General features: G+C 49.6%; 10 protein-coding genes across 10 annotated transcripts; 5 read left to right on the forward strand and 5 right to left on the reverse strand.

Moving 5' to 3' along the window:
- Positions 1 to 173: 173 nt before the first annotated feature.
- UA08_02548 (hypothetical protein) lies at positions 174 to 1,081 on the reverse strand (the record flags this gene model as incomplete). Its single annotated transcript, XM_020264602.1, has 2 exons — positions 174 to 829; positions 898 to 1,081. The coding sequence occupies 2 exons, from the start codon at positions 1,079 to 1,081 to the stop codon at positions 174 to 176; spliced, it is 840 nt and encodes a 279-aa protein (XP_020122111.1).
- Positions 1,082 to 2,397: 1,316 nt separating this feature from the next.
- UA08_02549 (hypothetical protein) lies at positions 2,398 to 3,648 on the forward strand (the record flags this gene model as incomplete). Its single annotated transcript, XM_020264603.1, has 4 exons — positions 2,398 to 2,856; positions 2,922 to 3,110; positions 3,180 to 3,463; positions 3,534 to 3,648. 4 exons carry the CDS (start codon positions 2,398 to 2,400, stop codon positions 3,646 to 3,648), a joined length of 1,047 nt encoding a protein of 348 aa, XP_020122108.1.
- Positions 3,649 to 4,684: 1,036 nt separating this feature from the next.
- UA08_02550 (hypothetical protein) lies at positions 4,685 to 6,387 on the forward strand (the record flags this gene model as incomplete). The annotated part of the gene is made up of 5 exons (XM_020264605.1): positions 4,685 to 4,744; positions 5,011 to 5,088; positions 5,170 to 5,308; positions 5,389 to 5,541; positions 5,591 to 6,387. 5 exons carry the CDS (start codon positions 4,685 to 4,687, stop codon positions 6,385 to 6,387), a joined length of 1,227 nt encoding a protein of 408 aa, XP_020122109.1.
- Positions 6,388 to 6,595: 208 nt separating this feature from the next.
- On the reverse strand, positions 6,596 to 8,592 carry UA08_02551 (putative T-complex protein 1 subunit beta; the record flags this gene model as incomplete). Its single annotated transcript, XM_020264606.1, has 8 exons — positions 6,596 to 6,888; positions 6,939 to 7,133; positions 7,197 to 7,349; positions 7,409 to 7,494; positions 7,554 to 7,651; positions 7,707 to 8,231; positions 8,294 to 8,372; positions 8,435 to 8,592. 8 exons carry the CDS (start codon positions 8,590 to 8,592, stop codon positions 6,596 to 6,598), a joined length of 1,587 nt encoding a protein of 528 aa, XP_020122601.1.
- Positions 8,593 to 8,805: 213 nt separating this feature from the next.
- Positions 8,806 to 10,850, forward strand: UA08_02552 (Peptidyl-prolyl cis-trans isomerase cyp15; the record flags this gene model as incomplete). The annotated part of the gene is made up of 3 exons (XM_020264607.1): positions 8,806 to 8,887; positions 8,948 to 9,343; positions 9,409 to 10,850. 3 exons carry the CDS (start codon positions 8,806 to 8,808, stop codon positions 10,848 to 10,850), a joined length of 1,920 nt encoding a protein of 639 aa, XP_020122600.1.
- A 304-nt stretch (positions 10,851 to 11,154) lies between these two features.
- On the reverse strand, positions 11,155 to 12,546 carry UA08_02553 (hypothetical protein; the record flags this gene model as incomplete). Its single annotated transcript, XM_020264608.1, has 2 exons — positions 11,155 to 11,992; positions 12,068 to 12,546. The coding sequence occupies 2 exons, from the start codon at positions 12,544 to 12,546 to the stop codon at positions 11,155 to 11,157; spliced, it is 1,317 nt and encodes a 438-aa protein (XP_020122603.1).
- Positions 12,547 to 13,564: 1,018 nt separating this feature from the next.
- UA08_02554 (hypothetical protein) lies at positions 13,565 to 15,079 on the forward strand (the record flags this gene model as incomplete). Its single annotated transcript, XM_020264609.1, has 1 exon — positions 13,565 to 15,079. One exon carries the CDS (start codon positions 13,565 to 13,567, stop codon positions 15,077 to 15,079), a length of 1,515 nt encoding a protein of 504 aa, XP_020122602.1.
- An 83-nt stretch (positions 15,080 to 15,162) lies between these two features.
- UA08_02555 (hypothetical protein) lies at positions 15,163 to 17,197 on the reverse strand (the record flags this gene model as incomplete). Its single annotated transcript, XM_020264610.1, has 5 exons — positions 15,163 to 16,131; positions 16,188 to 16,248; positions 16,623 to 16,654; positions 16,801 to 17,079; positions 17,138 to 17,197. The coding sequence occupies 5 exons, from the start codon at positions 17,195 to 17,197 to the stop codon at positions 15,163 to 15,165; spliced, it is 1,401 nt and encodes a 466-aa protein (XP_020122597.1).
- Positions 17,198 to 17,961: 764 nt separating this feature from the next.
- UA08_02556 (hypothetical protein) lies at positions 17,962 to 19,984 on the forward strand (the record flags this gene model as incomplete). Its single annotated transcript, XM_020264611.1, has 8 exons — positions 17,962 to 18,120; positions 18,159 to 18,252; positions 18,315 to 18,425; positions 18,496 to 18,601; positions 18,661 to 18,823; positions 18,877 to 18,959; positions 19,021 to 19,224; positions 19,276 to 19,984. 8 exons carry the CDS (start codon positions 17,962 to 17,964, stop codon positions 19,982 to 19,984), a joined length of 1,629 nt encoding a protein of 542 aa, XP_020122596.1.
- A 288-nt stretch (positions 19,985 to 20,272) lies between these two features.
- On the reverse strand, positions 20,273 to 21,982 carry UA08_02557 (hypothetical protein; the record flags this gene model as incomplete). Its single annotated transcript, XM_020264612.1, has 1 exon — positions 20,273 to 21,982. One exon carries the CDS (start codon positions 21,980 to 21,982, stop codon positions 20,273 to 20,275), a length of 1,710 nt encoding a protein of 569 aa, XP_020122599.1.
- Positions 21,983 to 22,302: the final 320 nt, after the last annotated feature.

Genomic DNA, 22,302 nt, shown 5'->3' on the forward strand with positions numbered 1-22,302 from the left:
GCATACACGTTTGGCCCTCATGGCAACAAATTCATGACTCAATCATCGTACATATCATTAAATGACATCAGTGTATATATTCTCCTATAGATGCAAGGACCACAAGATAATGTCGATGCCTTATGAATATTACTCATTATTATATATTTATCGCCTGAGAATGTCCATAGTTACTACTCCATCTCCGCCCTAGGCGTCCCCATAAGCTCACTGATAGGCCTCGAACCACCGCTACCAACATCATAATTCTGTGCCGATAGCTCGGAGACTAGGGTTTCGGTCCCGGAAGCGACACGGTTGTGACTATAGGACGCGGGTTTGAAGGATGCTTTCCCTTCTTCCATCGCGTCATTCTGAACTTGGCATGTGCGTTGGTACTGTATGCGACGTCGATACCACATGAACAAAATCCCAACTGAGCAGAGTGTTAGGATGCCTAGAGGAATCCCGACGCCTAGGCCAACTTTTTGTGCGGTGGTGAGGGCTGAGGTGTGCGTTGAGGAAGATGATGGTGTTGGTGTTGACGTGCCAGTTGCAGTAGTAGCGACAGGTATAGACGTTGATATTGAGACTGACGTAGGTGAAGACGTTGAAGATGACGATGCCGATGAAGTAGAAGAAGAATTTGTCAGCGAACCTCCAAAATTATAATACGTCGGCGCTGGATCAGTGGAATATCGCTTGTTCACACCGAAATATACGCTTGTCAGATTCGGCGGATTCGCGACTCCATCTGCATCCAAGGGCTCTAGCTTAAATACGCAGCCTGATTCTCGGTAGTTGGCGCGTGTGGCGTTCCAGATGTAGCTGTAATTATTCGTTGAATTTGCTACACATGTATACATACATGAGTCAATTATCAGACGGACAGGGTAGAAGGATAGAGGCACAACGCACATTCTAGAGCCACCGCGGTCTCGCAACTTTCGTAGAGACTGAATCGCGCGGTGACAACGTCCCAGGTGACATTCACGAGATCACCCACTATGAACTCGTCCTCTTGGTCGGTCGGAAAGGTGAATCCCTCAGCTCGCACTGTTGTTGTCTGGGCCACTGCTAAAAGGAGGAGCCTGAGCCACATGTTGAAGCGCTGGCTTATTTGATGGTGAGTCAACTTTTCGATTCCAGAGGCTTCCCATTTGGAGGGAAAAAAAGGCTCTAATTTATGCCTAGGTAGGAGTTTAAAATGCCCGGAGAGTCCCTTTATGTATTTCCTACGTAGGTACTGGATCCAGCTGATAATTCCCTCTTTTCAAGTGTCTTTACCAAAATTGCAACCCCGCATGATTTAGCTGCTAGATAGTATAAATATATCATGAGTAGGGCAAGCGTTTTGCTTCATTGGCTGGAGCGCCCTAGTCTACCTAGAAGTGCATGAATATGTTGCTTTTCTTTGTTTCTCGCGTCCGTGCATATAGTCACTGACCAGCAACATCTAAGACATGCCGCGGTAGTCCATCGTTGGAGTAACTGCTAACTAGTAGTAGATAGTTTATGTAGAATGGAAATCTAAGCTGCAATCGTACAAGCTTTAGTTAGTAGCCCATATAACCTTAAGATGCTGCAACACGTATCGGCCATGAAGGAAAAGCTATTACGCAAACATAGCGCTCGCAAACAGTGATTGAGAAGCCGAGTAGTTAAACATAAGCCCTACAATTATGCATATGCGTTGCGAAGTCGATCTATGCTCTCTTCCGTCTCTAATAGTAACTGTTTAATATCATGTCATCCTTACGCTTCGTCGGGTAGATATACAGTTATGTAGACTATAACTGGCGATCATATTCTAAAGACCGTGAGTGAAGCGAGTCTATAAAGAGACCAAGCTATAGCATTGCAAGAGTTGATTGGTTCTTCTGTGTACTAGGTGGAACTAAGAGCGATATATCATTGGCTCTTTGCTTGATATTGTTCGGCCAATCATGGGGCTGCAGTCCGCAGTATGATGTCATCGACACCAAGCGAGGGGGTACACAGAAACATTTCTTTTCCATGCAATACGTATCCAATGCACTCTCTATACAGTAAAGCCCTTGAGAGGCCCATAATTTCTCCATATCGGGATATTCTCTATATCAAATTGGTTGGAAATCCTGTGCACTCGCTTACAAATATATTAATTCTATTAAGGTTATTACAGTGGGGTGCGAAAGTCGTAGATATTAAAGCGAAAACTCATTTGTAATTTTTTATAAATTTACCTTTCTTTTTTAGTAATGTCTGAGTGGGAGAGTCCGGAGACGTGTCATAATCATTATTAATCGTCCTTGATAGTTACATAGTTGAGTTACTTGCTATATAGATCATGACTAGAGCACGCATTCCATCTCACGATTCAGAATAGATCAGAGTTATTCATTCAATCAATCTTCCACATCAACAATCTTATTTACCATGTCTCATAATATACTCATCACTGGCGCCTCAGGCTACCTAGGCGGTTCTTTACTCGCCAGCTGGAATCAAGCCAATCTCCCTCCCTATCAGAAGCTCTATGCCTTGGTCCGGAACGAGGAGCAAGCCAAGGCAGTCAAAGAACTGTACGGCGCGGAGCCGGTTCAGATCGATCTGAACAATGAATCCGATATCAAGCAAGCCATTATCAGCCGCGATATCAACATTGTTTACTGGATGATCAGTGCATCTGAGATTCGTGTGCCGAGGATCATGATCCAAGCGCTCGCCGATGTCAAGAAGCGTACTGGAACGGATGCGCATTTCCTATTCACAAGTGGTGCCAAGGTTCTCAGCAGTCATACGGGGAGTCCAAATGATCGGCCTCTGCTAGATACTGACCCGGGGCTATACGAGCTTCAGAGGACCGCGGATGGACCCCAGCCGTTTCTAAACACAGTACGACCTTCGCTCTTCTTGATCAAATATTATCAACTCATATCTAATATTATGTGTTTTTACAGGGCGCCAGAACAAACGCTGAAGTTATTGATATCGCCGAGAGCTATGGTGTTCGAAGCTACATATTCGTACCTTGCATTGTATATGGCAGAGGAGAGGGATTCGGCAATCCCATCTCGATCCAAACCGTGGCTATTGTCCGAGCTGCGAAACGGATGCAACGGATGTATACCGTTGATGACAGCTCTGCGGTATGACCAGCACTGTTCTTTTCTTTTCTATTTCGTCTCCCCTATCCCACTAACGCCTGAAATATTTAGTCATGGCCTGTATGTCACTTATCCGACAACACAGCTCTGTTCCTTGACATCCTTCGTGCAATTCTCTCGGGACAAATTCCGAACTACGGGAAAAACGGATTCTATCTAGCTGCGTCTGGCTCTGTGAAATGGCACGATCTTTTCGGTGCCATGGCAAAGACCCTTGTCAAGCGAGGCGTTATTCATGATGAGTCTCTCACACAGGCAGATGACGCTGCATTGGAGCAGATGGCTCCGGTATTGCAGGGCGTGAAATCGTTCGTTCCTGCGGAGATTGGTGGCCAGTAGGTTATCCCTTTCTTTCTTGGGTTGCTTTAACATTTCAAGTATTGCCCTTCTGACATTAAATACTAGTTGCACACTTACGGCCGTTAATGGTCATGCCATCGGTTGGAAAGCAAAGTATCCACCAGAACATATTTTTGAACTTGCTGAGGAAGAAGTTGACTGGGTTTTGGCGCATTCTTGATTAGCGTAATGAGTTGTATTCAATGCGTATAATGATTTTGAAAATTCATTAAGAGAATTCGCTTAGATTAGATGGTTAGTACTTATGGATTGATAGTTTATATCGAGGAGAAAGAACATGAGGCAAAAGATGTGTACCTAGGAAGGCCTCACGAGGAGGAGATATATTTTTCTCATGAGGCACCCTAATAATCGGCAACCGCAGAAAAGGTTCTGCACTACATCGAGGATCTCAACAGTGTACATAAGGTTGTTGGGGGTGCGGTTCGGGCCGTGCGGTAGATCGCTACTATTTTTGTATCTATATTCATTACAGATCTCAAAGAGGGAACCTTGGTTGGTCTAAATGATAGCCTGGACGTCTAGGGGACGGCTGGGTCGTAGATATACGTAATATAAGTCTTCTCTTCTGAGCTTGTTTGAGACCGTGCAACTTAGGCAGTGGCTTAGCATAGAGCTAACTTACCTATAATGTAGGATTAAGACTGCCACCTATATATTTCAAGGCAGTAGCATATCAAAAAGTAATGTTTGCTCCTAACCTACTTGAGTTGGTCTAACGATAGGTGTTAGTGTTACATATCCGACGCTCTTCGGCGGCAGGGGTCTATGCCCCCTTGAGGCTTGCTCAGATAAATCCCTGTGATAAGGCAGGGCAGTCTGCTCCAGATATATGCAGGAACTCAACTATGCTGCTACATGCATGGGTATTGGATAATATTGTGAACGAATGCCAATACATTAGGGCTAACTGAATCTTACCAGAACAGGCCTCATCTGGCGAGCATAACACCCAACCAACCAATCGGTCAGACCATTCTATAGACTAACCTCCCCGGGTTATAGCTCTACAAGCCTCAAAAATCTGTGGCAGACCAAAACCCGCAGGTTAAGTATCAAAGCCAATGGTTTGATTGGTCAGTCGCCTATACTAACCGCAACAAAAGCTCGGCATGTTTTCAACATTACCGAACCGGGAAATATTTATATGAGCCGTTACAACCAGCCAGCTTTCGGATACGGGGCTGTAGAAAGAAATGATTGGCAAGGAGATGAATGCGGCTCGGCCGTGGCATATAATCGTCAAGTTTTCTTATGTAAATGAAGACTTAGTGCTATGAGTATAGTAGGCGGGTCTTGCCTTGGCTACAGGCACGCTGGCAGACAGTCAGAAACTAGCTGCTACTAGGAATTAAAGGGAGGCTGAGAAATTGAGGCTTTGGGATTCTGAGCGGGGAATGGATAGAGTTGTATAACTCCTTTTTAAAAAAGGTCAATTGCCCATTACTATAGTCGAGCTTCCCCTGTTTAAACGCCCACTTTCGTAATCGACAGAGTCAGACTGACTAAAGGACAAATACAGATGCGACCAGATGCATTCCTTCTGTTATTACTGGCTGCAACGGCTGATACACAGTGGGCTTTTCTACCTACATGTGCTGTATGTTGCCTTCCAATATCGTCTAGCCGGTGGACTTGACTTCCAACGGAGACAGAGACAAATCTAATTTAAATTGCATAGCAATCATGTCCCCAAGAAGGAGTCGCCGCAGCGACAAACTGTGATTCCACCGATTACAAGTGCTTGTGCGAAACCCACGAGTTCCATCTCGTGTCTACGTGCTGTGTTCGCGCGAACTGTGATTCGGAGGATGACTCTCGTATGTCTATATTCTTTGAAGATGTGTTTCGTTTTCAATCCATTTTTATAAATGGCTGACAACTACTCTGCATTACCTAGTTGTATTCGACGATAGCCAGTCATTTTGCGATGCGTATGGCGTGGCCATCACCAAGATACCGGATTCGGAATGTACCAGTACCTTTGGCGCAAGTGTAGCGACTGCTACTGCTACTGCTACTGCTACTGGGACTGGGACTGGGACTGGATCAGGTTTGTGTATCTTTCTCAGCGGTCTATTTCAATGCTAAGACCACAGCAGCGACAGTAACCGCGGAGCCTTTCACCGTCACCAACACGGTATCCATATCCAACGGCCGAGTCACCACAGTCACATTCACATACTCCCCTTCTGCCACCTCCACTGCCAGCGCTGGCAGTTCCTCGAGCGGAGGATCAACTTCTAACAGCGACAATGACAACGGCAGCTCCGACTCCGGGTCATCCACGAGCGCTGCAAGTAACGGAAAGAATCACTCTGGTCTCAGCCAAGGTGCGAAGATAGGCATTGGCGTTGGTGCTGGGGTAGGCGGTCTCGCTATCATAGCTGGCATTATCTGGCTGAGCGTTTATTGCTGCTGTGCCGGTCGACGGCGAAAGTCACCACCAGCGTCGTCATCATCAGCAGCAACTGCATATACTCCAGTAAACACAAGCGGAGACCAACAGGATGAAAAGCCAGCTGCAGCAGTTAACTTGATGGTTAGTGACAGCAAGCCCGAATTGGATGCACAGCAAGTACAGCAGCCGCAGCAGCAACAACAAGCTCTCTCGACCTTGAGTCAAGCCCAACAACACAATCCAGCCGCCGTGCCTTCATCGGCGCTGCCTGCGGCTTACGCCGCTCCGATTTCCCCTATAGATGGCGATCGTGGTCGGACGTCGTTCGCACCAACGGGCTCGAGTGGTGGGCATAATTACTATTATCAGTCTCCGGATGGAGGCGTGCAAGAAATGAGTGGAACCTCGTCATATCGATATGACACAGCAGTTGCAACGCAGGCGGAGATGCCAGCTGATAATATTAGGCAATATGCCACTAGATACGAATTGCAATGAGCTAAGACATCTATCTCTGTACAGTCTAGGTAGTCAAATGATGATATTATTACTATGAGTTCTACATTTTATAAGTAATGTCTCATGCAAAAAAAAAAAAAATGATCATCTCATTTCATACATTTCTTTTCTTTGTTTCCCCCCGGGTTCTCCTCTTTTGTTTTTTCCATTATCTGACTTGTCTTATCAAAATGAGAAATTCAATCCTTTACATACGTTCTCGCCTCCGAGGAGCAGCACGAATAATGTTGTCCACGCGCAGCAACAGCTCTGCAGCCTCCGAGGCAGAGCTGACAACGGCCCTTTTGAGCTTGTATGCCTCTACCACACCCAATTCTGCCATGTTGCCGATCTTATTCTCAAAAAGATCTAAACCAGAGCTTGACATACCCTTGCTGATGGCTTGTCGGAGTCGCGCAACGAGGTCCGAGCTGTCTAGACCGGCGTTATCCGCGAGGATTGTGGGGAGTTGTCGGAGTGCGAGGGCAAAGGCATCAACAGCTAGAGAAAATCAGCTAAATAAAGGAATGCCTTAGTTTGATAAAACTCACCAAGCTGCTTCTTTCCCGTGGTGTTCTGCGCAGCCTGCTCAACAGCTAGACTCATGGTCATCTCAGCACAGCCGCCGCCAAGCGTCACCTTGGGCTCTTTCACGGTCTGCGAAAGAACGGCAAGGGCATCATGAAGAGACCGGTCTGCTTCGTCGAGAAGTTGTTCCGACGAACCGCGCAAGACGATGGTGCAGGCTATAGCAACTATCAGTCCCGACACGCTTTTAGAAAATAAAATACATATTGGGGGAGACATACCTTGACCCTTGGCTACTCCTGAAAATCGAAGTAGCGTATCTTCTCCGATAATAACCTCCTCGACAAGATCGGCGTGGCCGAGTTGGACCTGTTCTGGGTTGTCGAATGTCGATGCAATCTCGGCGCCTGTGACGAGGGCTAGTCGCTCGACACCTGCTCGGTATTAGTACACATTGTACCGATTGTTTGGCTACCACAGACTCGCAACGTACCGTCAAAATCTGCGTGTTCAATGCTGGCAATTCCGGCTTCACTGAAAAGCTGCTCGGGCCAGTTGTAAATGAGCTGTCGGTTGACGCTAGAAAGACAATTAGTTAGACCGTGACCTCATTCTGTGAAGATCAGAAAAGTCCTTACAAGCAATTGATACCGTGTGACTTGATTTTTTCAACCTTTTGGCGCATCTTTTCCCGCTCGGCCTTCTCTAGTTCAGCGAGTTTACCTGTGCCGTCAACCTGTTTGAGACTCTTAGCACCATGACTTGCCATGCAGCATCTATAAACTCCTTACCTTGACACGTGCACCAAAAATCTTAATCTTATCCGTGTCCATGGCTGTATTGGCAACCATGATCTTGGCATTCTCCAGACGTTTTGGCTGGTTGACACCGAATTTCTTATCAAGAATAAACCCCTCATCCAAGTAAGACTCGGAAAGCTTGCCACCGGCTTTCTTGATGATCTGAATGTGACTGAGATCAGTAGAACCCTTTAATCTGAGCACAGCGTCGCAAGCGAGGGTCGCAAAGTGATCGCGGTCCTGAGCGAGAACCTTGGAGCTAAGTGTCGTGCGGGCGATGGAGTGCAAGTCCTTGCGGAAAGCGATCGGGTCGTTGCTGCGGTCAACAGCGGACTTCTCGAGGGCTGCAAGCGCGGCTTTGCTGGCTATCCGGTATCCGTCTATGATTGTCTGGGGGTGAATCTTCTTGTCCACCAGGATCTCGGCTTGTCTGAGCAGCTCGGCCGCCAGCACTGCGACAGAGGTGGTTCCATCGCCGACCTCGTCGTCTTGAACCTTGGAAATGTTGACTAGCACCTGCAAGAATGTCCCTTCAGAAAATGTATTTCCCACTTGAAGCAAGATATTTCGTTACGAACCTTAGCGGCGGCGTTGTCGAGGGCGATTGACTTGAGGATGGTCGCTCCATCGTTGGTCACCAGAATCTCTCCGGTCGAGCTGTCACAGAAACGCTATATCAGTCAAATATATTTGGAGCAGTTTCAAGCAACCAGACATACGCAGATTGTAATATTTTGTCCATTCCCTTGGGGCCCAGCGTCGACTTCACCAAGTCTCCCACAGCAATAGCACCCACGAAAGCGGAGAGACGAGCATTCTCTCCCTTCTCCTCCACCACGTCATCAGCAAAGATCTGAGTGGGATTATTGCCCGCCATGGTACCGGAATGTGTGCGTGTGTATATGTATGTATGTATGTGTGCTGCGATAGCGAGAGATGAAGGCGGGGAGTTGTTTTGATAAAAAGTTCGGCTGGCCCGTGCGTTTTCGTCTCCGCTGGTCGACCTCCTTCAATTATTGATCGAGCCTTGCAACTCACAGAGCTCTGCTTCTATGACTGCGCCAGCATAATATTTGTATAATCAGCTAAAATGGTTGCTGCACCTGAAGAAAACCCATCACAGCCTGTCTCCCACAAACGGCCATTGTCTGAACTGGCAGACGTGACGCCAGGTATGAACGCTCTCTTGTTAGAGTCTTGAACGTCTCCAGCTAACTTTTTTCCATTCGCAGGAGAAGCAGGAGCAGGGGAAGACTCCTCGTCAGACACCGACGATTTCGGCCCAGCTCTACCCTCAGCAGCAGCGCCGAAGAAAAAACGGCGCAAGCTAGCTTTCGAGAGGGTCTACGTGAACGCACTGCCGGCGTCTCAGCGGTATTCGAAGTCGCTCATGCACAGGGACCAACTGTCGTATGTGAATGTCACGCCTTCGACCGACTTTCTCATTACGAGCTCGATTGATGGCGTCGTCAAGTTTTGGAAGAAGATGGCTGTTGGGGTGGAGTTTGTCAAGGAGTTCCGCGCGCATGCCGGCGAGATTACGAGCACGACTGTCAGCGCGGATGGGAGGAGTTTTGCTACAGCTGGGATGGATAAGACTGTTAAAATTTTTGATATAATAACCTTTGGTATTTTCTCCTCGCTGCCCGTGTCTATGTGTGTGTGCGTAAGTGTGGCTACTGATGCAGTCTAGATCTTCTTGCCATGTTTGATCTGCAATTCACGCCGCGATGCGTCTGCTGGGTGCACAAACGCGGCGCATCGCTGCCCCTGCTTGCCGTCACAGACGAAGCCAGCCCTTCTATAGTCATCTTCGATGGTCGAGGAGAGAACCGCGACGCCTTGTACACTCTCACCTCGATTCACAGAAAGCCCGTCGTCGCGCTCGCATTCAACAATGCCTTTGACTGCGTCATCTCCGCCGATGAAACCGGCATGATCGAGTACTGGCGCCCATCCGACGACTTTACAAAACCAGACAATGTCTTTGAGCTTAAATCATCTACGAATCTGTTCGAATTCCGAAAGAAAAAATCCGTCCCGTCGTCCATCTCGATTTCGCCATCGGGCCATCAATTCGCTACTTTTTCATTTCCTGACCGACAAGTGCGAGTATTTGATTTCCAGTCAGGGAAATTGTACAGGACATACGACGAATCGATAAGCACCATTACCGACATGCAACAAGCGGGAAATGGCCTCGAGCGACTCGAAGAAGTCGAATTCGGGCGCCGAATAGCCATCGAACGCGATATCGAGAACCCAATTTCCCGACCCAAGATCAACGTCATTTTCGACGAATCAGGCCATTTCATCATGTACGGCTCTCTGCACGGCATCAAATGCATCAACACCTTCACCAACCGCGTGGTGCGCGTATTCGGCAAAGACGAACCCTTCCGCGCGCTCAACTTAGCCATATACCAGGGCCAACCGCAGAAAAAGGGCGTTGTCACCGTCAGCATGGCAGCAAGCGCCAACCCGCTCCTCCAAGAATCCGAAGAACGCGACCCGATCCTCGTTTCAACGGGCTACGGCAAAGTGCGCTTCTACATGTTCACCAACGAAGACGAGATCTCGAAATCGACGCGCGACGTTCAAAATGAGAAGCCGCGCGACGGCGACCAGTCCGCAAGGGACTCGGCGGCATCCAACAAGAAGGCCGAAATCGGCACATCGGCCACCCTGCACACTACCCTGGGCGACATCCATCTACGCCTATTCCCGCAAATCGCGCCTCTAGCAGTCGAGAATTTCGTCACGCACGCGCGCCAGGGCTACTACAACAACACCATCTTCCACCGCGTAATCCGCAAATTCATGATCCAAGGCGGCGATCCGCTCGGCGACGGGACAGGCGGCGAGAGTATCTGGGGCGGCGAATTCAAGGACGAGATCACGCCCAACATCAAGCACGACAAACCGTATACGCTTAGCATGGCGAATGCGGGGCCCAATACGAACGGATCACAGTTTTTCATTACCACGGAAAAGACGCCCTGGTTGGATGGGAAGCATACGATTTTTGGGCGTGCGGTGCAAGGGCTGGATGTTGTGCATCGCATCGAGAATGTGAGGGTGAAGAAGGAGAAGCCGGAGGACGATGTAAAGATTGTTAGTATTACTGTATCTTGATCAAACCACAAAAAGAATAATACACGTCTGGGAGAATATTTGATTTGTACGGACTATATCCCTTGCATGCTGCATGCATTATGTACGCCCCCAAAACTCCGCATTCCTCGAAATAAGCTTAAACAAACAAACTATTTACACCGTAGCCCATCTGGGACCACGTTCCAGCAAGGCCAATCCAATCAAATACAAAAGAACAAAAAGGGACACTATCTGTCAAGCTGTTGTTTCATAGGCAACAATACAACATACATACAAACATGTATATATGTATATAGTATGAATGCATGCAATCAAGCTATTCTCATTCATCATCATTGATCGGACTGACAGGGCTAAGATCATTGGATCGCGCAGTCGGTCCGCGCTGCAAGGTATTAGAGGATGTTTGGCGTTGCAGGGTGGATGACGACTGAACGCTCAATTTGCTGAGGCGGTTCGGGTTGGTGTTACTTCGTGGGGTTGGTGCTCTGCCTGCAGCGACACTTCCACTTCCACTTCCACTTCCACCACCGGTTCCTATGCTTGATATGTCTGTGCGGGATCCGTTGTTTGTTGCTGCGGTGGTAGTGGTAGTGGTCATTGTGCCGCTTTTGTCTGCTGCGGCTGCAGCAGCAGCGGCAGCCATAGAATTCCTGAATGCCGTGCCGTCGACGGGGGTGATATCGTTAAACTCGCGAGTGTGAGCGGTGGCTTGCTGGGGGCCCCACATTTGGTTGTTGTTGTTGTTGTTGTTATTATAATTATTGTTGTTTTTGTTGTCGTTATTATTTACAATGCTCGAGCGTATCATGGACATGCTTGGCTGCCGTTTCGATTTGGTGATGGTGGTAGCAGCAGCAGCGGACTTGAAGCCAAGGGCGATATTGTTGCTGCTGCTGTTTGTTGTTGAAGGGTTGTTGATGCTGTTGGCTTTGGCTTTGGACAGGTTTCGCAGACTGCCCGAGAAGAAGCCGGCCGCACCTGGATCGACTCCTGGATGACCCCCCGAAGCAGTGATATTGCGGCGGTCGTCGCCGTGATAGAGGCCGGGTCGCCTGGCGTCGTGACGCTTCTTGTACCATGTTCCAAAGACGCCGAGGGCAGTGAACGCGACGGCCAGGACGATGAGCATGACAACCCATCTCCAGTGGGTGGAGAACCTGGATATAGTTAGTCAGAAAACAAAGTACAGTCGTAGTGACATTGACAACAAAAAAAAAAAAAAGAAAACCAACCAGCCCGGCGAACCGCTCGATTTCGACGAGCTGGACGCCGATGAAGTCGAAGCCGCGGCAGCTGTGCCGGTCGTAGTCGTAGCCGCAGCAGTATCAGTTGCGGTGTTGGTGCTCGAGGTCGTAGTGGCGGTTGCAGTCAGGGTCGACGTGTATCCGCCGGCGCAATAGCCATTGTACCAATTCACCAGCAACTGCTGGTCGGCAGCGCTGCACGAGGAGCATACGGCGCCAGACGAAGTGAGACTGGTCAGGTAGGACGACTGGCAGAAACAGCTGATGTAGGTCTGGTCGTTGGTGACGGCGGCCTGCGGCGGCACACACACCGTTTGGGCTTGCAGCAGGGCGTTGCACGAGAGGCCGCATTCGGGGAACGTGGACGAGGCGGACGACGGCAGGAAGGAGAAGGAATCCGACGAGGTCTGAGCGGACACAACTGCCGACAAGAGAGACACGGCGAAGAGCAGTGTCTTCCTCGCCATGGTCGTAGAAGCGAGCGGTGCAGGGTTGAGATGGGTTGGGTGGTTTGGTGGGAGCCGTTTCAGACGGTGCAGAGGGGGGGGGGACAAAGGAACGAGCGACTAGACGGCCATTTCGAGTGGCAAGAGAGACAGAAAGGGAAGGAAGCGAATGTGATTGATGCAGAGGAACAGTGCTAGCAGGCCATTCTCGACGTCTGCCAGGCACAGCGAGCGAGTGAAGACTTGAGGAGGAGGAGGAGGCTAGGTCGAGGATCAAGAACTAGCCCAGCACTAGTTATACGATACTACTAGTAACAATCAAATCTCGAACAGCAACGGCACGCACCGTCCGCGTGCATCGACCGGAGCAGGATCAATGTTACCTCATGAGCGATCGTAGCAGCCGGGACTGACATCCGCGCGAGTCTCGCTGATGGTGATGGTGACTCTGTCTGCTCCTTGTGGTCGCTGAGCCAAGTTCATGCGTATTGGTCATGTCACGATACGGGAACCAGTGCTCCTGATTGGCTGCCGCTGTTTTGGCTTTCCCGCACAGGGAAAAGCCTGGTTCCGCGCGTTCCGTTTGCGTCTTCGGTCGGTTTGGATTGATTTATAGGGAATCAACCGCAGCATAGCCGTAGCTGCAATGATGGGGAATTACTTGCTATTTCCAGTTTCGATGCTGTGATTCGCATCTGTCGCAGGGGCACTTGCTTCAAGCGAATATGTAGTATGTGCTGCCTGAGGCATGACGCTAGACCGTTCGGGACTAGTCTGGATGTGTAGTCCAGTGACTCCAGTCTCAGCTTCAACTGCACATTTCTATCGCAATTCCCAGGTAAACATGGTTGGAATTACGCACATACTACCCTATAGAGCATCTCAGCAAAGCTAGGCCGCTTACGTGCAGTCGAGCTATGCTGATACGCTTATCTGTGGGGTATGCAGATGTCCCACCTGCGTCAAGAGTCAAGACTGCTGCTGCCACCAGAATGAGATGAACTCCCCGAAAACCGTCAATATTTGAGCTCAGAAGACAATGGCAGACGTCCCTCATATCTCAAATTGGGTTGACGGCGCCTTCTCATCGCCCGCCTCGGCTCGCCTGGTGGTCGTCAACCCTGCAGATGAGTCCCCCATTGCGACCGTCGATGCCACAAGTCGGGAACAAGTGGACGAGATAGTGTCGAGGTCACGGCAACATTTCAGCAGCCCTAGCCCGTCTTCATCATGGGCACAAGCCGACGCTTCAGAACGGTTTTCCGTGCTCTCTCAAGCAGCCACTCTCCTGCGCGCACGCATCCCCGAATTCGTCGACCTGGAAGTCCGCCAAACCGGCCGTCCAGTGCGCGAAATGCGCGCACAGCTGGCCCGCATCCCCGAGTGGCTGGAGTACTTTGCAGGCCTGGCACGCGTGCACGAAGGTGCCGTGACGCCATTCAAGGGACCGGTGGTCAACACGCTGGTGCGTCTTCCGCTCGGCGTCGTCGCTCAAGTCACCCCCTGGAACCATCCGCTGCTCATAAGCACGAAAAAGATTGGAGCAGCGCTTGCAGCGGGGAACGTCGTGATTGTGAAGCCCTCCGAACTAGCTCCGCTATCAATCTTGAAGATGGGGCCCCTGTTCCAGGAAGCCGGTCTGCCAGACGGTACGCTGCAAATCATCTGCGGCTACGGTCGAGACACCGGCAAGTTCCTATGCGAGAACCCTTCACTAGCCAAAATCGATCTCACAGGCGGCCTTGCGACATACCAAGCCATTGCGCCAGCGGCCGGACGCAATATGATCCCCATCACGGCGGAACTGGGTGGCAAGGCACCAGTGTGTATTTTCCCGTCGATGGAAGTCGAGCAGGCAGTGAAGGCAGCGCTGTTCGCTAGCTTCATTGCCAGCGGCCAGACCTGCGTCACTGGCAGTCGCCTCCTCGTTCACACGGATATATACGACGAGTTCGTGGCACTGTTGACGCAGAGAACCAAGGCATTGCGCGTCGGCGATCCGACTGACCCGCGCACACAAATCGGCGCTGTAATCAACAAAGCCGCCGTCGAAAGGTGCGCGGCATTCGTCTCTCGCGCTTTAGCGCAAGAGAACGGCAGCAAAGCAAACCTTCTTTGCGGCGGCAAGCCCACGACAGTAAACCAGCGCGGCTTCTTCTTCGAGCCCACGCTCATCGAGACACACTCGAAATCAGACCTGGCGTGCAACGAAGTCTTTGGACCCGTCATTGCGATCCTGCGTTGCAAGTCTGAGGACGAGATTGTCCGCATCGCTAATGCCACCGAGTACGCCCTGGGGGCTTCCGTGTGGACCCGGGACTTTGCACAGGCGCACCGCGTTGTAGGGAAGATTGAGGCGGGGATTGTGTGGGTGAATGGGCATCATCTGAATGACCCTTCTTCACCGTGGGGTGGGTTCAAGGCGAGCGGTGTCGGGAAGGAGAATGGCCGTGAGGCATACGAGAGCTATACGAAGGTGAAAAGCGTCGTTTATAACTACGGAGTTCTGCCGACGTGGTTTGATGATGAGGAAGGGAACGCCAGATATGGATAGTTTAGTTTATACGATTGATTGTATATAGCCATGCGAACAAAACTTCATGCCTCTTAAGTTATATGTAGACTGAAGAGAGACAACTAAAACGTAGCAGCCAGCCGCATCGTCAGATAATCACCGCTGTTAATAGGCGCATACTTCTTCTCGCTCTCCGACCCAAACGTCCCTGGCAACGCCTCGATGGTCCTGTCGAAATTCGGATTGCAGAAATACGCCACACTATACCGCCGCGGATACATATCGCCTGAACCTGAATCCGGAGGCTGTACTACACGATGATTCGTGCTCTTGATAGTATCATTGCTCCATCTCGCCAGCAAATCGCCGGCATTCACAACAACCGTGTCCCTGATGGGCACCGCGCGCACCCACGTATCGCGCGGCGACTTGACTTCCAACCCGCCAACATCGTCCTGGAACAACAGCGTGATCGAGCCGTAATCCGAATGCGCGCCCGCCCGCACAGCGTCCGGATTGTCCGCAAACACCTTCTTGAGCACCGGCGGATAGTGCAGGAGCCGCAGATTATTGTCCGCGGCATCCGTGAAGCCATCGAAAAAGCCCTCGTCATATCCCATCCCCAGCGCAATCGCACGCATAACCTGCATATGCAGTTTGCTGCAGGTATCGTGGAACGCGCGCATGGTCGCAGTGAAGCGTTTCCCGTCGTCATCGAAGTGCTCCGGCCATTTGTTCGGCATGCCTGCCACCCCTTCGCGGCCGATTTCCATGGTCTCCTTGTAATCGGGGTTGGACGCGCGCAGGCGCAGTATCTCATCCGGGTCGGACGACTGCGTGACTTTCTCGCGCCCGAATCTCACATAGCCGCGATTCGACTGCGGAGTGTCCCAGCTCAGCAGCTCTTTTTGCGCTTCGGGTCGCGCGAAGAAGTGCGCGGATTCGTTGAAGATGGTTTGTACGGTGGAGGGCGGGATGCCCGTGTTGGAGAGATAGAGGAAGCCGCTGGTGCGGAAGGCATGGAGGATGGCGGCGGCGGTGGCTTTTTTGCTGCTTTCGTCGTCGGTGAGGAAGGGGGAGAAGTCGATGAGCTGGCTGGAAGGTCAGATATGTTCTTTTCACCATGATTGCGGAGGGATGGGATTACCGGAATAGTCAAATCGTCCTGCTGTACACCGGCGATGCCATGCTGCTGGGTATCAGACATGCTGTATATTGACTAGTGTGTAGTTATTACTAGGGCATCAAAGAGTCAACAATAGAAAGAATAGAGCAAGAGCAACAGAAGCATAGAAACATACCTATCAGCCCTTATCTACACATGGACTCCACCAAAGAGGGGTTGCTGCATGCACCCGCGACAGTCGCATCGGTGGCTGGCATGTTATCAGTTTACCAGTCAGTAAGCAGCACCGATGAGGTTATTTCCAGATTCAGCACCGCTTTAGGGCTACTGTCCTGCCGTGGCTTGCCGAATGAGGAAATTCTCTCTGAACCGCAACTAGGGCATACGTCATGATCAGTAAGTTATCGTAAAACATCTATCAGATTGTGCGATACAACGACGTAGCTACTGACTGACACCATAGCTACGACTTGACCAAGAAGAATATACTATATATACATGTCTAGAAGCTATACCCTCCGACAAGCCTTTTGACATCACCACAGTTAACCTACAGCTGCGTTTTTCTCCAGACAGCCGGCCAAACAAGTATAGTGCTAACCAGCATTGCAATGGCAACCCCCATGTCACTCACGGGGATCCATCCCAATAAAGACCCGGGAATTGTCAAGTTCAAGGAATCAATCACAAGCTGGTTCAAGAGAGACGCCGTCGATGGAATTGGCTCCGGGTCCTTCTCCTTCTTTTCATTGACATCTGTAGAACTACTGTGAGGACTCGGTTCTGCGGGGCCACGGAGAAGAATCAAAGTAGTTCTGACGATTGCTATACAGATGGCATAGAACCAGAACTTGTAAGCCTCGAGCAGAATGGGCGTGTACCACGAAACAAAGTAGATATTCATGTCATGTAGCTGCAGTCAAAGTTTTAACATCGTGCCATAATTGAAGTTGAGAGATGTGCTTACTTACCATGGTCGTTCCCTCCAAAACAAGATACATGCCCAACGCGCTGGATTCGGCCAGCTCCATCATTGATGTCCTCGTTCTCGTAGCACTTCCTGCAGCCAAAATTTCTTGAACATTTTGGAAACAACCGAGAAAATCGAAGAAACGAAGATAGCGCCGCGCTTAGAGGAGATCGTCAATACGGAGTCTAGTACACTACCATAGAAGAAACAGCAATCAACCTACCTAGTCCTATCTGTGCTGCCGCAACCGAGCATCTCATAAGTATAGCATGGTCGAGATCTATCCCGGTCGCTATAAGAACCAAGGCATGGAGCAGACGGAGGCCCAAGTCTAGGCCGGCGGTGGAACTGGTGAAGCTGGCCAGTTGCTTAAGGCGCGAAACGGGAGACAATTGAGCCATTGGACCAAGCCTCGTACTGCTTGACGAAAATGACGAGATAGCAATAGTGTATCTCTCGAAAATTGCCTGTACTGCTCTTTTCAAATGAGAGCACACAGATTCCCCGCGGGAAAAAGTATGATGTTGATGCTCGAGCGCAATCGATAAGGTCAAGATAGCGCCCCGTACTAGGGAATTTGCCCCGTCCCAAGATAAGCGGCTCACGTTACCCGATTAGGTATTGCAGATTGTAGTCAAGTATGTATTAACTAGTTGCATGGAGTTAAGAACCCTGCAACCCCATCCTTTTGTCCACTTTCAATGCTCATACAACTTCCTCCGCTTCGTTTGGTTTCCAAGGCACTTCTTCACTGCAACGGTCATGGAATCTCCGAAACACTCCCTGCAGGACTCCTCCAGGACGATGAAAGGCCTCGGCCACAGTATGGATGAAATCCACGATAGCGAGGAGGGGATGACCTCCGAGCTTCTCTCTGCTGGCTCTGAGAATCTCCATCGGACTCTGGGGGGAAAGGAGATCCAGATGTTGGCCGTGGGGGGCGCTATCGGAACGTGTGAGTTGTACCAAATATTACGGGAGGGGGTATGTTCTAAGCATGAAATATAGCTCTATTCGTACAGATGGGCGCAAGCCTGACAAAGGGTGGTCCAGCAGGCCTCTTCCTGGGGTTTGTTTTTTATAGCTCTGTCATCTGGTCTGTCAACCAATGCTTCGGTACGTCCGCCCTCCCATTTTCCATATTCGCTGTGCAACCGCTGAAAGAGATACATGTACAGCCGAAATGGTTACCTATCTCCCGATCGCTTCACCCTTTGTTCGTCTAGGTGGATTCTGGGTCGATGATGCTTGGGGCTTTGCGATGGGTTGGAACTATTTCTTCCTTATGGGTAAATGCTAGCTAGTCCTTGAAGCTATTATTATGGCGCGCCCCCCCCTGACTGAATTGTCCGCACTCAGCCTTCGCCATTCCGTATGAAATCACGGCAGTTAATGTGCTACTTACCTACTGGACCGACCAAATTCCAGTAGCCGCAGTCGTGATGATTTGCTTCGTGATCTATGCGTGAGTCTCCTAGCCGAGCTAGTCCAGTGAAATAAGAAGAACTTACTTGAGCATTGTAGTGGACTCAACGGGCTCGCAGTGCGGTACTTTGGAACTGCCGAGTTTTACCTGGCTATCTTCAAGGTTTTCCTTATGCTAGGACTTATTGCCTACACTTTTGTCACCATGGTTGGTGGCAATCCAGATCACTGGGCATATGGGTTTACTTATTGGAAAAACCCGGTAAGCCAAAAGCCAATACTTTCATCCTTTCTTGCTACTTATTTTTCTTCAAGGGTGCATTTGTCGAGTACCTCGTTCCAGGAAACACCGGACGCTTTCTCGGATTTCTTTCCTGTGTAGTCCAGGGCTCTTTCACGTCAGTTGACTCATTCTCAATGCCGCCCTCCGTTGCTATGTGGCTGATTTGTATTATACAGCATGGTCGGTCCTGAATTCATTTCCATGACTGCTGGCGAGGCAGAGAACCCTCGCAAATTGATGCGAAAGGCATTCTCTTCTTTCGTCTGGCGTCTTCTCATCTTCTTCCTTGGTGGTGCATTGTGCATTGGGATTGTCATTCCTTACAATGACAAACTGTTACTCCGATATATTGATGGAACCGAGGGCAGCACCGGCGCTGCGTAAGTCCTCCATGCCACTGTCTATAAGATAGGCTATTAACTGTGCCATAGCTCTCCGTACGTCATCTCAATGGTTCACTTTGGAATCAGGGGTCTCCCCTCCCTGGTCAACGCTCTAATCCTGACCTCTGTCTTGTCATGCGGTAACAACGTCGTTTATTCATCTATCCGTACACTCCACGGCCTAGCAGTGGACGGGAAGGCGCCAGCAATCTTTGCAAAGTGCAACAGGTTCGGTATTCCGGTTTACTCGGTTCTAGTGGCGCTTGCATTCTGCCTCCTTTCCTTGCTGCAGCTCGGAAATACGTCTGCAACTGTCCTTAACTGGCTTGTGGGAATCTGCACTGCTTCCTACCTGATTAACTACTTCGCCACGGTCATAACTTATCTACATTTCTACGCCGCTCTTAAAAAGCAGGGCGTCGACCGAAGCACTCTGCCGTACCGGGGATACTTCCAACCCTATGCGGCATATTATGCCGCGGTAATGACATTTATCATAACCCTTATTCTCGGTTACACTGTATTTATCGACGGTAATTGGGATATTACAACCTTCTTTACCTCTTACCTTATGATCGGCTTCTTCATCGTGGCGGTTGTGTTTTGGAAACTCGTCAAGTGGACACGCTACGTTCGTCCTGGCGAGGCAGATCTTCAGCTTGGAGAAACGAAAACCCGAATTGATCTCTATGAGACAATGTATGAACCACGCCAGAGGGGCAAGGTTTCGGGTTGGTTCAATAGCTTGTTCGAGTAAATTCAGTGGCAACTCGTGGTGGAGTTTGAAACTTCGGTGGCTGTCTCTGCTTCATATATTTGTATATTTTCTCTTCTCTTTATGGTGGTTGTTCTCAGATTTAGGGAGCGTTTGATAATCTACTAGTCACTTTGCACAAATACTGCTAATGACTGTATATCTAAAGATATTGCTCTGGCGGGACCCTCACTGTACCTAGGTAGGTAACATAAATCTATTCTGCTGAAACATTTGATTGCTTGCTATGACCCTAAACTTGTCATGATATACTGACAATCACATCCTCCACTAATATATAAGATCGTCTGCATTTAAAATCAAACTCGCGAAAAACAAAGGCTCTCGCACAAATTCATCGGCTCGAATAAACTCATTAGTCGTATGTGCTCGGTTGAGATTTTGCACCAGATTCACAGGCGTGAACCTGTAGATGTTCTTGGTTAACCCCCAAAAGAATTTGGTATCGGTGTTTGCTGGCATCAAATATGGAGTGACAATAAGCTCGTCATCCTGGCCGAGAGGCTTGAGGACATTCTTGATGGTGCCGGATAAGATGCCAAAGGACTCAGCGTCAACAGGGGAAACGGGAGCTGGCTCCAAGGCATCAACTCCAAATAGGCAAATCCTGCGTGCCACTGAAGGATCGCATGATGAATGGAAACCGCGGAATACCATTTCATGTGTTTTCGCAATGGTCCTGACAAGAGACTCATAATGTGCCTCCACCTGAGCAATACTAGTTTCAACTGCAAGGCGTAGGTTGACCATGATAGACGCTGTTTCGGGAATGGCATTAATCTTAATACCACCGTTGATCTTTCCAACGGATTGGCTTGTCTTGAAGTGATATCTCATATCACCAAGAGCCTGGTCCAACTGCTCCTGGCTGATATTGCCGTCTTGGGCAACGGCCTTGCTCAATGTGCGGCGAACAGACATTGGGAAACTCGACTCAGGAGCATAGACGGCGGCACACTCTAAGAAATTGAACATAGGATTCTTCGGAGTGATCTTTCCTAGGAATGGGTTGCTCTCAATTGCGACGACGATTTCCGATAGGATGCCAATAGCATTGTGATCAGGCGGATTACTCGCATGACCACCGGTCGATGAGACATTGATTCCAACATCTAAATACCCCTTTTCTGCGATGCCAACCATGGCAAAGGATCGGTTGAATTCTCTCTGGATGCCCGTGGACCCCTCATCCATGATCAAATAGATCCCGTCGTGTCCGTATTGTTCGAGCAGGAAAGTTGAGATTGGCCTCCCGCAGTTCTCACCACTGATCTCTTCGTCACAGCCAAATGCCAGGATAACTGTCCTCTTTGGTTGGAACCCGCTTTTGATCAACAGATCCAGGCTCTCGATGATAGAAATCAGATAGCCCTTATCGTCAGTTGCACCGCGACCCCAGATGCTCTCCCCATCGTAGTGACCCTCATATGGCGGATGTGTCCAGTCTTTGACATTCTCCATAAGTACAGGCACCACGTCTTGATGCGCCAGCATGAGAATTGGCTTGGCCTCTGAGGGTGGAACGCTGCCTTCCCATGTCAGGATCAGCCCATGTGTGTTAGCATGATCCAACTTCACGCTTTGAAACACAGTGGGATAGACATGTTTGAGATAGTCCTCCACCTGGAAAAATACATCCCATCTGTTGTCTTCGCCAATGGGTCCCAACTCATCGTAACTTTCAGATGGGATCTGAATGATTCCCGAGAGCTTTCCGATGACTTCTCGCTGGTATTCCGCCGAATCGACCTTGTCGCGAACGTAAGTCTCGACTCGTTTATTCGTTGGGGACAGCGCCGGGCCTTGATGGCATATCTCGGACTGTGCCTCGGGGCCGTATGCCTCTAGCCAAGATAGGGTAGAGGAAGAAGATGGAATGGGATTTTGGAGGAGGGCGATAGACACTACAACCAAGGCAAACGCCACGAACCAAGCTGTGTACAAGCTCTTATCTCGACGCTGATTAGCCTTTTCACTCATTGTGGTGATAGATATCTTTCCACTGGAAGAGATATTCCAAGACAGAGATGAGGAATTCTTGAGTCATATACGAGTTTATCTGGAATATTTCATTTTATAGTCTGGAGATTACTACGAGCGTACCGCAAGTATCATTTACATTTAGCAATTAACTTCATAGCTCTACATCCTCTCTCCTTATCAGTGTTATCAGTGTTTATCCTCGGGGAGAATATGGCGCTATCTAAAAGTTAGGGTTTGCTAGCATTATCTCGTACTAACAGATCTAGAATCCTAGTCCGCCTAAAGCCCTATTTAGGAACTTTACTCCGCCATAAACG

The sequence above is a fragment of the Talaromyces atroroseus genome (genome assembly GCF_001907595.1).
Source record: "Talaromyces atroroseus strain IBT 11181 chromosome Unknown scaffold_2, whole genome shotgun sequence".
In the NCBI taxonomy this organism is placed as follows: domain Eukaryota; kingdom Fungi; phylum Ascomycota; class Eurotiomycetes; order Eurotiales; family Trichocomaceae; genus Talaromyces; species Talaromyces atroroseus.